At 39.4% G+C, this 18320-nt stretch overlaps 2 protein-coding genes across 2 annotated transcripts in view; one reads left to right on the top strand and one right to left on the bottom strand.

Annotated features, from left to right (window-relative positions):
- Window positions 1-15326, bottom strand: part of LOC147322816 (ras-associating and dilute domain-containing protein-like) — a 34844-nt gene extending 19518 nt beyond the window's left edge. The window contains exons 1-5 of the mRNA XM_086302765.1: window positions 14831-15326; window positions 10660-10865; window positions 9228-9402; window positions 6251-6483; window positions 4864-5285 (exon numbers count right to left, since the gene is read on the bottom strand). Coding sequence (XP_086158891.1) covers window positions 4864-5285; window positions 6251-6483; window positions 9228-9402; window positions 10660-10865; window positions 14831-14958 — 1164 coding nt within the window. The 5' untranslated portion in view covers window positions 14959-15326. The remainder of the gene's footprint in view (window positions 1-4863; window positions 5286-6250; window positions 6484-9227; window positions 9403-10659; window positions 10866-14830) is intronic.
- Window positions 12636-14312, top strand: LOC147322817 (uncharacterized). Its single transcript, XM_086302766.1, has one exon. The coding sequence runs from the start codon at window positions 13028-13030 to the stop codon at window positions 13667-13669; it is 642 nt and encodes a 213-aa protein (XP_086158892.1). The 5' UTR covers window positions 12636-13027; the 3' UTR covers window positions 13670-14312.
- Window positions 15327-18320: the final 2994 nt, after the last annotated feature.

Raw genomic sequence — 18320 nt, forward strand, 5'->3', positions numbered from 1 at the left:
AAAGCTTTAGAATGGATCATAGTTTTGGTTCAAATCAGAACTTGCACAATGATCCAGTGACAGGTTCCAATACTTCTAATATAGCCTATGAATGGTTGCCTGAAGAGGATTTAGTGATAGTAGGAAAGCTAAAAAACAAGAATGCAAAGATCTGCTTAATACAATTCAATGACAAGTGTCTGCACAGTGAATGCTAGCATGCTGTACTTGAGTATAAACAGTGGTAAAAAAAACAGCATTTAGTAACAGAAAGGTGTGTCCACACAGGCAAGGCCAACATGGAAATCTGTGCTGACACAAAATCTGTGACATTCAGTGACTTCAGTAGGGTTCAACTTTTCTGAACTTTGAGGCGAGCAACGGAAGTGACTGTCACTGAGCTCAAACCATATTTTAATTACCATATGACAGGATTGTAAATATATTTGAGGGTTATCCAGTTATCCAGGAAATCGAAGTCTGGAATGTCCGCTATCAACCAACCATCAGCAATAAAGCAAATTGCTACTGGTGTGAATGCCATAGACATTCCAGACAGACCTCTGAGGTCTAAGTCATCGTAGGTGGAACACTACTATTAATGCTAACGCTAAACCTATATTTTAGAGAAGGTAAAAACTGATATATTTTTTTTATTTTTGTCTGATTAATTTCTTTGTACCTTGATTGCAGAGACTTGGGAGCACAATTTAAAGGTACAGTAAGTAATCTTTTGACATTATTTAGTAGAAAAAAAGACAGTTGTACTCATAAATATACATTGATTAGTGTATATGTACATCTTCTAAAAAACTGATGCATTCTCACAAACTCGGAATGAATTCATTAAAAATACATGGCAGCGAGCGCTCCTGTGGGGATTTGGAGGGATAAGAAAAGATTTTACACACTGTATCTTTAATAAAAAAGAAAAAATACATATTCTGATTGCCCAAGTTTAAGAAAGCATATCAATCACTGAAGAGCCAGCAGCAGTCTAGTTGCGGTTGAAGAATAGCGTCAAAATTAAAGTTGAACAGATGTTGCAGATGTTACTCTGTCATCAGCTCAAGGTGCTTCTTAAATAGCGCCTGAATGTCCTTGTTAGACTTTCTAGTAATAGGTTTGCATTCAAGAATCATTTTCTTCTGTCTATTTGCCAATTATATAGACAGTGGAAAAAAACAACAATTAAAAAAAACTTGAGAAAATTATGAGCAGAAGAAAGAAAAGCACACACTTCAAACCTCACACATTTGTGTCCACTGAGCTAACTGCCATTATGTTCATGTGGTAGCATTACTGAGTTAATGATGCTGATCTGACACATGCTGCAAACTTCACAAACCAAAGGGTAACGTGAAGTCGGCTACATCGATCTTATATACACAGTCTGTGGTTAATCAGCAACATATCTGCAACATGTTAACAGACTGCATCCATTTGACTTTGTTTGGTCTGTAAAAAAGTAAAAAATGTTATAAAAAAAAAAGGCTCAAATCTGAGTAATGAGTGCTTTTGTAATGCTTGAGTTCATTTTATGGATAGTGCTGTGATCTGGAGACACAACTACACACTTTAGCCCTTTTGTTAATCACTAACAAAAAGAAAGATTGAATTTAGTGCATTACGTCAGTCCACCATCAGCTATGTAACAGTCTCCCTCAAACAAAGCTTAGCAGTCTGATCATGTGGAGGTACTGGAATTAAACTCTAGATCCAAGCCGGATTAGACAAACAATGTTTTATTAGCCCCAGTGAGTGGCAAGCATAGTGTGTAGAGATTATTATGTTTGACATTCCCCTTGTGATGCTTGTGTTTTCCAACTGGACAGATTAAAGCTGAATTAATGCACAAATAAACTCTTTAAACCTTTATAATAGTATATCTTGGGGGTACATGATTATATTCTTATGAAGGGTATTTTGGGAAAGAGCTGTGACGCAGAGCTAAAGCACTGCAGAATCTGTGTATGTGTGTGTGTGCCTGCATGTGTGCGGCTGTTGGCCACCGTTAAAAAACCACTGGTAATCAGTCAGGAAGCAGTGCCAGGCTTGTCTTCTTCTGTTTCCTGAACAGTGTTTTTATACTGACAGTTTTTCTACGTGCTGTTCACTGACCTTCACAATAATGATTCTTTCCGCTGCCTCTCACTTTCACTTAAGAAAACAATGGATTTTACAGCACATGTAACACTATACTTTAAAATGTAATGGTTTGCATATGGAAATATTTTTTAAAGAAGCTGAAAACAACGTACATGCAGCTAAAACTGTAGAGCAGTCTAAATTTACCGTTAGCTGAGTCGTGCCCAAAAATTATACCTCATCGTTTTAGCTAACCACACCTAACAGAGGCAGAGCTACTGACTGACTATAGCGGTTTTTAAGTGTAGAATCTACCTAGCTAACTGATAAAGCAAGTTCTCGTTCTATGAATTTTATATAAATGCATTTCAACTTAACAACGCATTAAATTGTCTGGTGAAAACTGCATGGTGCTAAAAGACTGAAGCTAAAACTGCCTATTCCAGTCAAAAGTTAGCATGCTCAGCAGTTGACATAAAAGACACAGCAACGTATTCCATTGTGTTACTCAATGAGAGTAACGTATTCTGAATGCTTTGGATTCAGAATACTCTTAATATAAAATGAGTAACAGTAGGGTGGACATTAGTTGAGGCTGCACTTTATGCAGCGATTTCGTATAGAAAATTACTCGGCGCGTAAATAAAACAGGCCCGCGGCTGCGAACCGTAGTAAAGAGACCTCTGGCTAATATGTCGGGTTCCATGTCGGGCTCGTAGCCGAAAACTAGCTTTACTTTGTTGTCTGGGTCAACTTTGCTAACGAGAGACAGAGCGAGGCGTTGAAAGGCTGCTCCAACGGAAGTTATTGTTTTGGAGGAAAACACGAACACAGTGTACAGTCGAGTCTAAATAGCTTACTTACAACTGGGTTCGTCAGGCACTCTTTTTGGCTGCAGTGGTTATTATTATATTTACATGTTCCATACATGCTATGGCTGTAACACTCTGCCTATTGCCTTCATATTAAATAATTTTTTGAATAATACTTTTAAAAAAATATTTCTTCACGTCATTATGCGGGCCGCAAGTAGAGGTGGCATGGGCCCCGAGATTGAGACACAGACTCAATCTCGGGGCCTCTCAATGTGTGTTTTGTTTGCATTTCCACCGGCGTGGAATTACCAAAAATAGAGAGGGCATAGCCTAACATATGAAGCAGGAAAAGATCGCAGTGTAATCCCTTTATTTCGCAAAGTAACTGTACTCTGATAACCACCTTTTTAAACAGTAACTGTAATGGAATACAGTTACTCATATTTTGTATTTTAAATACGTAATGCCGGTACATGTATTCCGTTACCCCCAACACTGGAAACAGAATCATTGTTATAGTGAAAATGTAACTATGAGTACAAGATAAAATGTTAAGATCCATTCTGGCCAACTGCAAAAAAGTATAGTTTCCTAATCCTAATCCTAGAAAGTGTTACCATTCAAAACATCTTAAGATGTTAACATTATAGGGTTTGAGAAGCTTGCCAAACATTTACCTAACAGTTCTTTACTGGCTTGTCTCACTGTGTGTTAACAGACCTCTCTCAACTGAATTATAGTTGTTATTTATCTGTCTCTCTTCCACAGCATGTCTTTATCCTGTCTTCCTTCTCTCACCCCAATCAGTCACAGCAGATGGCCCCGCCCCTCCCTGAGCCTGGTTCTGCTGGAGGTTTCTTCCTGTTAAAAGGGAGTTTTTCCTTCCCACTGTCGCCAAAGTGCTTGCTCATAGGGGGTCATATGATTGTTGGGTTTTTCTCTGTATGTATTATTGTAGGATCTACCTTACAATATAAAGCGAAATGAATTGTCTGGTTTAAGCTCCAAGAGGGACACAAGAAAAATGCTTTGCTTGAGGCTTCAGAATGAGACCTCACTAACCAATGGGTGACCTCACAGTGGCCTTGTCCATCTTATACATACAGGCTATATTTAGGAAGTGTGAGGTGAGCCCCTTTGGGGGGGTCAATGTAGTGATCATGCTGGTCCAGGACCAGGATAAATGAGGAGTGTTACATCTTTGCCATGCATATGGATAAAAATAATGCAGATTGCTCAAGTCCCAAACAGATGCAGATGATCAACAGTGGCAAAGCCTAAGAAGAGAATTTAAGGGAAATAACCAAATGAGTTTGCCAATACTGTTGTCTGCCATTATTTTTTGTTTTTGTTTCTTTTGTGGGAGTGAACAGTTGGTAGTGTTACCCAAACTCAGCATCCGGGACAAACTTCCACACAGTAAGTAAAAACACATGTGTAGTTATTACGAACAGGACCATTTTTTTAAATGCTGAATTGTCATGACACTTTAATGCCAATTCAGCTTGTGTGCATCAGTAATGCTAATGCAATGACACTGTAAAATACACTGCTAGTTTACATCTTTTTAGTGCGATCATATAAATAATGACCTGGTTGTTGCTGAAGGTTCTGAAGGTGAGGTAAATAAAACAGTAGCTAAAGTACACAGTGTAACCAAAAGTTTTTCAGTTTGATTATCACTTTCTGCATGTTTCCTGTCTTGTCCTATTGGCCGAAGAGGCAAATTGCCAGAAAAAATAAAACTGACATCAGATAGACCATTCCCTAAACGTACACTATTGTCTTTTTAGTTTTTTTTTTTATCATATAAAAACACCACTCACCCGCTACTAAACTCTTTAAATGGACGATTTCAACACTCGAACATGTATAAAAAGCCAAAGCACTGACAGGCATTGCTGTTTCCTACTGCTGCTGACATATGATTGGAAAACTGCTTTTCGGGGTCAGATGCAGAGCGTGTGTTTGGATATGATACCTGCGCGGGGTTGTAGCCCTGCAGCAGTAGCAGGTATGGACAGTCGTGAGGAGGGTGAATAGAGTACTGTGTGGTGTTATCGTCGCTGCTCTCTGTCTCCTCCCTCTCCGACTCCTCTACTTCCTGCTCGCCTCTCGGCCTTGACGGACAGAGGTTCTCTGTTTTGGCCCCCTCTGAGGGAGCTGCAAGGCTGTGAATGTGATTCTGTTCTGGATGCTCAAAGCTTTGCACTGACGTTTGATTCGGGCACTCGCTTTCATCCTTGACACGTTTTTCGTGATCTGTGTCGTGTTTGGTCTCTAAGAGGTCCATCTCACTTTTGCTCCTCCACAGTTTCTGGCTCCGGCTCATGGTTTTCTCTATGAGGGTGGAGGTCACTCTGGAGCGGCTCTTCTGCAGCTTACGAGCCTGAGCATTGATACCTGAGAGGGAGATGAATAAACAAATAAGAGAGCTGGGAATAGCGTTGTAACTACATCCAAACTGAGCTGCAGTAAAAATATACAGAGCTCAGGGCTAATGGAATGTGGTGATAGAGCAACACCCTTTTTTTTCTTCCTGAAGCAAGGTGAGGTGTGTGTGAGCCTCGGTCATTTGTCCATGGTGTGTTTATGCCAGGATGAACACAGAAGCACCATACAGGAAACAGACCTCAGTGGAAAGAAAGAGAGCTCATGGAAAAAAAGAAGAAAAAACGGCACCCCCGCAGCAGGCATCTACAAGCTGACACCGATAGAAGGCCATCACAAGCTGTGCCATTCATAAAAGCAAAACACATAACAGGACACAGTCTTACACTACGAACACAGCTGTGTCAACCACAGCTGGGGCCCCTAGTAGAAATGATTGTAGAAAATAGTCCAGCCAGTGCTGTTACAGTACCACGGAGTGTTTGTGTCAGGTATCTGTGGAAAGTTCTGGTGTCACATCATCCCTTGTAAGGCCAATTAGATATTGTAGCAGTGTAAATCTTTTACAGCATTTTGCAGCAAGCAGTGAAGTACAAAAGATAGGGTGTGTCACTGGAAGAAATCTAATTAAACAAGTGTGTCTGCGACATCAATTACATTTAAAGTTTTAAAGAACATTTTAATGGAACTGAGAGCAAATGTGATCCCCAAATTTGCAGCAGAAATTGAAAAGAAAGGAAAAAAAGAAATAGTAGACCTATTAAAATATAGCTTGGCCTATGTGGCTTGGCCTACTTTCACTGGAACAACAACGTGCCAACAAACCACATTTTTACTGTGAGAACTTTAAAACTGGGCTTAACACTGACAATGCTTCATTTACTGGTGAAGACTCCTATTCCAGGGCATGCACCCTGGTTCAGGATGTGGTATAGTGTGCAGCGATAACTCCTTATTGCCCTGTGGCTATAGCGTACCAGCAGTGATGGTATCCTTCTCTTTGGATGTCTTCTCCTCTACTGAACTTCTCTTCTGGATTTCGAATCGTCTTGCCAAACCATCTCTGGGTTTCCACAGCGACTGCAGGAGGAGGGGTTTTTCATGGTCGCCCAGTACTCGGAAACCTTCTGTTCTCCACGGATGATTACTAATGGAACCAATGGTGTCACAGAGAACGTAGGACTCCGCTTCCTCCTTTCTCAGGCCATACCTAGATCACAGTTAGCCATGTTATCATCCTTTCAAACCCAGAGACAGAGCACTAAAACAGTAGGCAGCAAAATTTCTCCTGAGAATTTCTCCTGGACAATATCATTAATTCTCTTGAGACCGAAGCGTTACATTCAGAAGCACTCAAGGTTTATGTTCGCTTGTTAGCAGCTAACTATGCCTGTTTCTTCACAGTGGGTTTATTAAATGTTTCTTGCGTAAAACACCCTTCTGCTGTGTCTAGAAACAAATTTCTTAAAAGAAGTGACAGCAAATTGCAAAACTTTATACTGAGCTCAAAAATGCTTAAATGCTCTGAACAAGTGAGAGAGACTGTTCTTGAGTGCAATATTAGCTCATCACCAAAAGCAACTGCTTTCACATAAGTGTTTATATACATTACATGCAGTACTATGTAAAAGTGCAATAAATTTCTTTATACTTTACTAGGATAATGGAAAGGAAGTGCAGCAATTTACTGATTATATTGTTTTTCTATTCAGGTTTGCTAATAGCATTGGTAAAATGTTTGGTATTATTCACGTGTTGAGAAAGAAATTAAAGCATCTGTTTTCATAATTTCATCAGTTTTGACAAGATTAATCACCCCCTAAAACCCGTTGCCATTGATTTTCAGTTTAATTCTTGCATAATTTGGCATGTCTAAGTCTTTTCTTTCCCCTTTCCTTCCTTAAGAATCACTTTTTGAGCTCTCCACTGAAAATTTTTCTGTTGAGGCTTCAATGAAGGGGGTGAAATGCATCTATCTGACCCTGTTTCAGGTTTTTCCAGTTTCTTAAGAACATGACTTTTAGATAATGTTCATCTGGCACATTTGCTTTCATCCATCACTAAACATTCCTCAACATTTTTTAAGGACACACTGCATAATGCTGAGATATGTCAATTTTCAGGCTAATATATTTCTGGGAATCTACCCTGTTGGTACAAAAATAAAATTTTATGCCCCTTAGATTTTGTTATCCTCGGCACTTTTGTAGGATCAGCTAAAAAAAATGGGAACAAATTGTGTGCTTGTGACAAGCTTTTAGTAACAAACTTTACTGTTCTTTGCTAAGTTGTCTATAATGTGTAGACACAACACTGATTCATCCCTTGAATTAGATAAGTTTTTGTGCTTGAATGATTCATTTATCAGTGTTAAGTGGTAAACAAGTAAGTAAAATAAAAAACCCAAAACATTCCTCTGAAAATGTCAGGTACAAGGACGGGACTGAATCAGCAGCTAACGTCAAGAGAAAAACTAAAAGACCTTTAGAAAATCTGGAGCTCTATTGCTAAAAACACTTACAAATTAAAAGAAAGTCTTCGTCTTACAGTACTGTACTAACTTTACAATTTATCAATATAATTTTGACTGATAAACCTTCATAGACAAACAAACACAAGGTCAAATAAGTCAAACTGACTAACTTACTGTTTGCTAAGCCATTATGCTACTGCTAATGTTAGCAAGCACTGCCTGTTAACTGAATCTTCAAGCCTTTAATCCTGCTTCACTTTTTCATCTTTTTATGTAGAGTGCATACAAATCTACCATATCATTGACAAACTATTATGTGTGCATAGATTTCTTAGCAACTAGTTGCACATTTGTCCATACAACAGAATTAATATTTAACTTTAGAGTTGTTTTGTGCTTGCTTGTTGAATGTTAATCCAATATTCACTTTACTTTGGGCTTTAATTCGATTTCCATTTGCTCCTGAGGGAAATATCTGTATTTAAAGATGCTAAAACCCAACTTTGTTTGCCAGCTAGTTGCTAACTATGTCTGCCTTTGTTGCCGTGCATGTAGTGGGTTTTTAAGAGCTGGAAATGGGTTTGCTGGGAGTGAACCAAGTAAAAAATGCTTCAGGCTGTTAGAAACTCAACAATTAGCTCCAAGAGGCTAAAATGTTTGGTATAATTGATGGAAGCTGTAGAAACTAGGGGTGATTCTTAGTGGTTTCTTCACTGTTGGCACCATTTTTAACTTTACATATTGTAATGGGTCAATGGTTAACATTAAAGGAATTAATGCAGCTTTGACACATTTGTCTTCCAGATGTAACAGACCCTCCTTTTATTCTGTTTCTTTGAAGTAGTCAAAGCAGTATCTTATGAATATTACAATAAACCTGTTTTCATTACACAAAAAATAATTATTTGAGAGTGTTTGCTGAACCGTTACTAAATGCATAAAGTAGTAATGGCATATTTAAATGTCACTGCTGCAGAGAATTATTTTCACTAAGAGAAAAGAGTCATGATTTACTCCTTCCTCTACAAAGTGAATACCGCTTGCATTAATCATCCCATTATGTTTTTTGGCTGAAATATAAGCAAACGCTGACAGACACTGATTCTCTAGAGGCTGCCTCGGAGCTGGGCCACACTGGCCGTCTTTAACACAAGCCTGTGGTTTTCTCTGGTCCTTTTCAGCAATACTAACTCAGTGGCCCTGTGTGCACTATACTGCAGTTATAACAAACAGAGCAACGGGTCATACCAACTTTGTTCATCTGAAATATACAATACTAAACACAGAAACGTAAATGCGCTAACCTTTCATCAGGCACTATAGCCAGTCTATAAAACTATTCTGACTGCATTGATATACAAACTCCGCTCCAGCAGAAGAAGCATATGGATATACATAACTCAGCCAGGCTCATGAGCAAACACACAAAGCAGGCACATATGGCAGGCAGACGCATGTTCCCAGATAACACATGGTCTCACCGTTCAAGGGCCTCTTTGACGAGCTCTTTTGCACTGGAGTGCGTGGTGGCGAGGACGCTTTTATAGTGAGCTCCTTCCAGGATTTCATTTCCAAAGATCTTCAGGATTCCTGGGGCAGTTATCTGATTGGACAGCTCAGATGGGTCTCCTGCAATTAAAGCATCTGCAGAGATCACTGCAGAAAGGGAAGGAAGGTTTAATGCTTTACTCAGTTGTGGTTTGGTATTATCGATGAAAGGCCAAACTTTTACATGTGATTACAAAAATTAGTTTTTATTAAAGGAGCCCCATGTTTTATTCTTAACTCTGCTAGAGTAGCTTTGTATGATTCACATTTAGTAAATACTATATTTACTTTTTTTTAACCTCATTCTTGAAGTCAGGTTAAGTCAGGTTTCCTCTGAGTTGCTGCCCATTAAAAAACAAAAGGTTTGAACAGAAGGTTGGTGGGGCTTCTGTGCTCAGGGCCAGTTTCGGTATATCTACTCTATCTTCACATCATATAGAGCCAAGAGTAGAAGAAAAACTGTCAGAAATTGAGTGGATAGAACAGCCTGAAGCCTGAAAAAGTATAACAGGTCCCCCTTCACGGAGCATTAGTAAAAAAGCATGCAGTAAAACAAGTTTAATGCTAACTGATGCAGTTTAGGCTGGTTCCTCAGTTTCTCTTTAGCTGATTGTCATTCAAAACAATTTTAACCAATTTCAGAATGCATATTTGCATTTGAATGCACTTTGTTTTTGTGACTTTCCAAAAATTGAAGGACAATGTAATGAAAAAATATGGTGAAAATTAATGTACAGTAAGTGCAGTGGTTCCCATATAGCACTTTTTTACTCTACGTGAACACTCAAAGCACTATATAATCACACTAGCATTTATTTCTACATCCAGGTGCTCTCTATCTCACATTCTCACTCCAATGAACATAATGGGAGCAACTCAGGTTCACTCAGGTTCAGCATCTTGCCCAAGGACACTTTGGCTGGCTAGGAATCACATTTCCTGCCTTCCGATAGTAGATGACCTGCTCTACACCCTGAGCCACAGCCCCTTACTGTACATCCATGACCCGCTGATGAATATTCTTTATAACACAAACTGCACAACTGATGCAGCCAGTTTAACTTAGTGGTATTGTTTGATTTAATCAAAACAATTATTATTAAAATGAAAACAGCAGAGGCAGAGCTACTCTGACTTTTATTTTCTAAACTGGCTCAGCCTGCATGCAAGATTTTGGTATTAATCTAAAGCGCTTGCAAACTAGTGCCAAAATAGCTCTGATGATATCATTTGGGTCATCGTCTTGCACATCATCACTTATCCCAGAGCCACAAGTCATCTGTGCTAAAAACACTAGCTGTAGCATTAGCACAACAAATCCTGAGTGTAAACATGCAGGGAGAAAGTAAAGTCACTGTGACGTACTGCTTCCCTTCCTGGTGTGGACAGACAATGATGACTTGAGTCCTGCAGTCAGTGCCATGGAGCCTGAGGTGGAGGTGGGGGTGCGGAGAAAGACACCTGAGAGGCGGTGGGTGTTCCGACGAATGCGGCTTTTGCAGGGCTGTCTTATGGCCACGCCCTCAGCAGATCTGCTAGCAGATGAACTTCCAGTGGATGAAGCTGAACTGCTAAATAAAAAAGTAAAAAAAGAGTGTTTGAGAAACATTTTGAACACTTACCAGCTGGAGGACTGATAAAGCCATCACATCGGTTCAAGATCAAGGAAGACATGTTTGCGTCTTCAATCAATCAGACAATCATCAGCCACAAAAAAAGGGAACCAAAACAAAGATATCAGAAAAAGCAAATCGAATCATAAAGTATCATGTCCATTCTTGAAAGCAGCACGTATGCTAGGCACATACCGTTCTGACCGTAATGCAGTGCTGCCTGGTTTCCTTCACCAAGCTCTCTTGGGACATGAATGAAATAATCAAGTGTTGCTTTACTTCTGACTGAGCCTCTAAGCTACTTATCATTATGGTTCAAAGGTTCTCTGCAGTTACGCCACCACTTGGAAATAAACGATTTTACATGTCTGATTGATAATCTTAGCACTCCTAGTTGCACATAAGCAGTTGCATTAGAGGATAATGAAAGCTCCTTCAAGTTCTCTCGGCTCAAAATGTGGGTTTATTTGTAGAAGAAATACGCAGTGGCATTTTTTTCAGTTTGGTCTTCAGCTTCTGAATCAGGCCAATAGTCTTAAAAAAGGAAGACGAGCACCAGTAGCTGAGTTCATCATAGTGTCGTGTGTGTAGTAGTGTGCAACAATACTGCAAGGCTCTAGCTGTACCAAACTTAAGTTCATGTGTCCATGTTGAATTAAAAACCACTTGCCTGAGCTTTTTCAACTTTGAACTGAACTTCAGTGTGACAGTATCATTGTCCATGTATGTGTTAGTGCAGCTTCACTGCTGGCATCTTTATGGTTGTGTTTCTTCAAGGGATAAGTCCCTGTAGAGCAAGGTGAATTTTGCTGAATATCTTTCATTTAAAACCTCGTTTTATTTTATGATGAAATACTTTTGTAATGGCTCTTGTTGTGTATGATACCTATAGTTTGCGTTTCCTGGTCTTAGCTGACAGGTTTGGTACCCAGTGTGGTCTTCTGCTGGTGTAACCCATCTGTTTCAAGGTTACATATGTTGTGCACTTGATTAGTGGTTATTATTTCAGTTTGTGGTTTTCTTATCAGCTCAAAGCAGTCTGACCATTCTCCTCTGAGCTCTGGCATTTTCATTTTAATCTCCACGCCACATCTAAAGTCACTTAAATCATCATTCTTCCCTATTCTCATGATCAGTTTGAAATTCAGTAGGTCACCTTAATTATGGCTAAATGGCTAAATGGAGTTCCTGCAGTGTGACTGTCTGATTAGATATCTGTGTCAATGAGTGGTTGAACAGATGTATGTAAGAAAGTGGATGATGAGCGTAGAATTGATGACTCTGCCTCAAGGTACTGGAGAAGTAAATCTTACAGTAACAGTTTATAGTGCAGCCTGTCAACTGTAATTAAATAATATTTCAATATATTTTATTTGAAATAACAATAGAAGTATATTTACATACAAATACTTAAGAAGGTAACAAGTCATATTGTACAGGAAACAAAGAAATAATTATGCGGTAAGTAAATGTAACTTATGTGGTTACATATGTAGAACAATTTTAAGTTCTACATAAGTAATTTTAAGTACTGTGTGATTTCCCTGTACTTTTTAGAGTGTGGCTGTATTTTAGAGTGGGATAACCTTGCCTAACTTACAGGTATTTTACAGAAAAGGAGACAGAAATGATCCTGTAAGTAATATGAAGTATGGCCTAACTGAGCTGTGTGCAATTACCTGATGGTTTTGTGGGAAAACAAGTATTCATTAGTTAAAATTACTTACATACTACTTAAATTTACTTAGAGTGTAAATATTTCTTTGCTTCCTAACAAAATCTGACTTGTTGCCCACTTATTCAAGTGCACCTACCATTAAGTATTTGTATCTAAATATAATTAATAGTAATTTCAAATAATGTACATCAAATTGTCGACCTTGGGCTGGAAACACCAATCTGCAGATGGATTCTAAACTTCCTCACAAACAGGCCCCAGGTGGTGAGAGTTGGTAAGCACACCTCCTCACCACTCATCCTAAACACAGGTACGCCACAGGGTTGTGTGCTTAGCCCCCTCCTATATTCCCTGTTCACACACGACTGTGTTGCTAAACACGAGTCCAACATCATCATCAAGTTTGCGGATGACACAACCATCATAGGCCTCATCACAGGCAATGATGGCCTATAGAGAGGAGGTGATGGCGCTGTACGAGTGGTGTCTGGAAAATAACCTGACTCTCAACATCAGCAAAACTAGAGAGATGATAGTGGACTACCGGAAACGACCAGTCAGAGAACACCAGCCCATCCACATCAACGGTGTCAAGGTCGAAAGGGTCAGCAGCTTCAAGTTCCTTGGAGTCAACATCACAGACGACTTCTCCTGGACCCTTCAGACAGACACTGCTATCAGGAAAGCTCGCCAGCGGCTTTATTTCCTGAGGAGGCTGCGGAAGTTTGGCATGAACGCCAACATCACCTCAAATTTTTACAGGTGTGCAATTGAGAGCTTGCGGACGAGCTGCATCACAGTTTGGTACGGACGCTGCTCTGCCAGCAGCTGTAAATCACTACAGAGAGTGGTGAAGGCAGCAGAGCACATCACTGGCATGAGGCTTCCTGCCATTCAGGACATTTATCTCCAGCGATGCCTCCGTAAAGCACACAGCATCATCAAGGACCAGAGCCACCCAGCACATCAGCTGTTCTCCTTGTTACCATCTGGCAGACGTTACAGGAGTCTGTCTGCTCGGACTACAAGACTCAAAAACAGTTTTTACCACCAAGCCATACGACACCTCAACCACAACACTTAAACACACACAACACAGCACTCAGAAGCTACCCTGCAGCTTCACAAGTACTCTGTTTAATCTGCACTGGTCACTCCACTTTATTGTTATTGATATTTATATTTAAAAGTGCAATACTGTAATTTTCTGCTGCTCATTCCTGTGCAATATCCCATCTGCCCCCCGTCATATTTCTTTTCAAGATTTTCTTATTTAATCACTAGTGTACATATATTTATATTTATAGATACATATATATTTAGTCATCTTTTCTCTTTTACCACGTCTCTCTAATATTTTGCTCCTTACTATTTTTCTATTTTTTATTACTTTATTTTATTTTATTATATTTTATTATATTTTCTTCTACTGTACCATGCTGCTGAGTGACTGCTGCTCGTCAAACACATTTCATTGCAATGTTGACCCTGTGCTAACTTGCATATGACAAATAAAACTGAAAACTGAAAACTGAAAATTCCACTTAATGATTGTGCTTTTAGTAAATGGCTATATTATAAAGCATTACCACTCTTACAACTCTAGGTCTGTTTGCCATGGATGACTGCAAAACACTACGAAAAAAGTAAGAAGTGGAAAACTGAACTGTGAAATGCTATAGGAGAAGTAGACTGACAAATGCATGTGTGTATAATTTTAAAAATCTATGTCACGACTGAGCCAAAAATGACCCCATTCAGTCACTTGAAGTTTAAAATTTCCGATCAGTTCCTGTTCACAGTGACTGGGACTAATATTACATGAAATACAAAACATTCAAATCAGAAGAAAGAGACAGAAGTAAACTTGCACTTGGGGATACAAATGTTTTGTCAGGTGAACAATCAACATGGATCATCTGTTTTTGTTACAATTAAAGTCAAGTTCACAGTTCAAATACACAGACAGTCTGTCAGTGTGAATGTGAACCTCATGCTTTGTTATATCCAGTGGCTTAAGGGATCGCAAGTTCCAGGACACATCAGGATTGAATACATAACAGCATACAACAACATTCAGACAGCATGCCTAACAATACAATCAAATGACAGGAAGCACGAAGACAGAAGTAAAGGTGCACTGAGGCAGACAAAAGTTTGGTCAGGTGAACAACTTGTTAATTAAAGTGCACATGAACACAATTTGGCACGAATACGCATTTGTTAGCACGTGTTTCATACTCACTGCTGAGAGCCATCACTGGTCTTCCTCCCCAGCCTGACAAACCGTCTTTTTGGGAGAGCTGCAGGTAAGTTCGGGGGTCTTGGTGGTAGAGAGCGCAGCTCCTCAGAGGAATCTTTAATCCGACTCATTCCTGTCTGATCCACCTGGTGCTACGTTAAAGTGGTTTTATTCTAAATGATCAGAGAGGGTTATTCTAGTGCTCGACTGGAGAACAGCCGGTGTTGCCTTGCATCATTCCTGACATGTTCCATTCAGGAACCGAGGCGCAAATTCATCCAGCTGCTGCTTCATTTTCCGGAATAAGCGCTGCAGATGTTTCCAACCCTCATCCAGCTGTTGACGGACTGCTCAGTCCAACAACAGCGACGAAGCTTCTCCAGTTACAACTTCATCTCTTAACTGTCTCTGGGACGCTGACACGTGATCGAAATATATCTTACTGATGTCATTCCAGGGAGCGGACACATCTGATGAACACTGCTGCCATTATGACGTATCCTGTCCGCTTCCAAAGGAAGCAGCCTGTTTCAAATTCATAACGAACCCGCTCTCCAGATGTGTTTCGACAGCGCAACTGCCTGAAAGTGCCAAGGCTGCACACACCCGCCGACCCGCACTGAAACTTTCAAAATAAAACCTTACTGAAGAACTCGTCTGACCTTTTAAATCCCAGCTTTCACAGCATTGCACCGCTTTTCTTGCTGTGGAAGATGTGCTAAGTTCACGTCTGTGCTTGAAGCAGACAGAGGAACTCGAGCAGTGAGTGAATCCAAGATTCCTGTGTCCATCACTCCATCTTCTGGCTGAAAGCAGATCACAGCCAGCGCCCTAACCATAACCTTTTTCCTGACCTTAACCAGGACTTTAATGATGTTAAATAGCGTGTTTCTAAGCGATTTGAAGAACATGTGTAGATTGAGTCCATACGGTTCTCATAATTCCTCATTTTCCCGAGGTCGTCATTTAGGAACGTGGTGGGTAGCCGAAAACGTAATATGTTGACGATTTGTCACCTAGCGTAAAATGTTAGGCTTTGGGAGTGAGAACGTGTTGTCACAGCAGGATTTTTTTATTTATTTTTTTGTTAATGTAGGCTTATTATTCTAATTTGCAGTTCTGATTTTTTTTCTTTTACTCTTAAATCTACTAGATTCTAGCTTTGCAATGATTTACCTTTCAAATTAGTCCTTATTTATCTAATACAGGTCCCTGGTGTAACCCCTCAATACCAACTAGTTTAGGACTGACTCAGTCCAAAAGTAGTCAAAGCCAAAGTTCTTCTGATTTGCTTTCCCACGAAAAAAAGAAGATTTGAACAGCAGGTAGGTTTCTGCTTGAGATATAGTAACATCCCCTCTTGTTGGTAACACACAGAGCTAGTATTTAAAAAAAAGTGTTTAAAGCTGCTTTAGCTTTAAGCTTGAGGGATTATTTTTGCATATTATGTCATTACTGGAGTCTTTGCCCATCTTTAAGTGGAGCTATTATGGAAAAAACAATCATATTTGAGTTGTCGGCACTACGTTTAAGATACTTTTGTTAAACCTTTAATAACTAAAAAGATTTAGTGCTTGGTAAATCCTTTTTAGTTATTAAACCCTGAACCAAATTGCTGACTTATGTCATCATCAGAGGTCCATGTGTGACAAGAAATGTTATAATGCTTTTATTCAGTGTTCTCAGTAAAAATATGCTAACGCATAAAACCAATGTGTAAAATTAGCTGATTGCCCTGAATGCTGTCATTTAGGTTGCTGGGTAGAAGACATTTCTTGCTATAACTGGCAAACTCACATCAGAGTGTATCACATGTGTTTTGTAGTTTCATGTGATTCCAATTTCGTATCAAAATATAAACAAATAAGAGGTGACTCAAGACTTTTGCACAATATTGTAACTGAGGTTTAGTTATTCAGCCCATTACCCATAATGAGAAAAGAAAGTAGCTACACAACAAATAAGATCCACTCCATACAAAATTTCACTAGTGGATGTAAGAGCTAATACAATATTACACTAGAATGATAAGATACAAGCTTAAAGTTGCTTTTTATGTTTTTCCATTCGTCCGTGTGAAAGTCCACCAGCAGCTGTTTTGTTTGAAGAGTTCCAAGAGCAACACCACGTGACCGTCGATTAGAGACATGACCACTAGATGGTGCACTGCACTGTGCGTTACAAATAACCGAGTGTAACACCCTGAACAGAAGCTCTGCTTGTACACTGACATTGTTTATAAGGGATTCAAAAAATTGAAAACCTTACATATTTCATATATATATATATATATATATATATATATATATATATATATATATATATATATATATATATATATATATATATATAATTCACGTTTGCTTCCTTTGTTCAATTCACAAAGGCCACTTTTCTCTAACTCATTAATTCACTTTAAACAAAAACACATCAAACACCCGCTGGTGAGCTGAAGAGCACTCCCTCGTGGTTTGCGTGGAAAGATAAATGGGCGGAGCTGTTCTGTATAGGCCCTTTTGGATAACATGACGCTTCTGATACCTGAATCTTGTAACAGCTCCTGTAGTGTAAACACTACGCAGGGCTTCCCCCGCATGTCACTGCAAGTTCACACCGTACAGGTTCTCTCTCGTGTGGACTCGTTTACTTGCACTTCACTGGATAGGCTATCCATCTTATCGTGAGCAGGAAAGAATCCGCCTGTAGGCCAAGGTCAGGCTTTCTCAGTACATAGGAAGAGAACAGAAGGGCTTAAGATCTAGTAATCAGATCCCCGGCTGGAGAAGGAGGAGTGACACCTGCAAGCAGGAGACTTAAGAAAGCTTTACAGCCCATACCTCACAAACTTACCTAACAGTAGTTAAGTCAGTGCTGCTGTTTGCGGAACAATTAAAAATGCCTTTACTACACACAAATCTCCCTTTCTTTCACTATCTCCAAAACAGAAAACAACACATCTGCTGTGTTATGAGCCAAAATAAAGCAGAGCTCTGTGCTTATGTTGACTCTGACGTCTATAATTTGACCAGAACTGACCTGCTGGAAATGCACTGCATGACTCTGGTATTTTAATCAGTTTTGACAAAAACATTAGCTTACACAGCTTAATCAGAGGTGCCAATAGCAGAATTCATATATTACTGAGTGGAAAAAAACTAAACTGAAGTTGGCTGTGTTGGTTGGTGGAACATCTGATGTGGTGTGCACATTTAAACACAGATCCAAAGGGCTGAGACAATTAAGGATAATTTGGTGGACAAAAAGGGTGGATGGATTGACAGCTAGTTGTTTTTCTATAAAAGTTGCAAAAATTTTAAATTAAAGATTTTAATTTATTACAGTGTGGAGTTACATATACTCCTGGGTGTGTTCAACAGATTGACAGGTGACAGGAATTGATGTATGCTGGTGGTTTTAACAGAGAACTTCACAGCTCAGTATCTCAGCATGACCAAACACTACAAATTTTAAACAACAGACTCGTGTGACTTTT

The sequence above is a fragment of the Aulonocara sp. 'chitande type north' Nkhata Bay genome, linkage group LG8 (assembly GCF_057382095.1).
Source record: "Aulonocara sp. 'chitande type north' Nkhata Bay isolate Kocher_YH1m ecotype deep benthic linkage group LG8, A_spYH_male_GT1.1, whole genome shotgun sequence".
Lineage (NCBI taxonomy): Eukaryota > Metazoa > Chordata > Actinopteri > Cichliformes > Cichlidae > Aulonocara > Aulonocara sp. 'chitande type north' Nkhata Bay.

Excerpts from the sequence above, each read along its gene's own strand:
- LOC147322817 (XM_086302766.1), top strand. The coding sequence starts at position 13,028 with ATGATGGCCTATAGAGAGGAGGTGATGGCGCTGTACGAGTGGTGTCTG.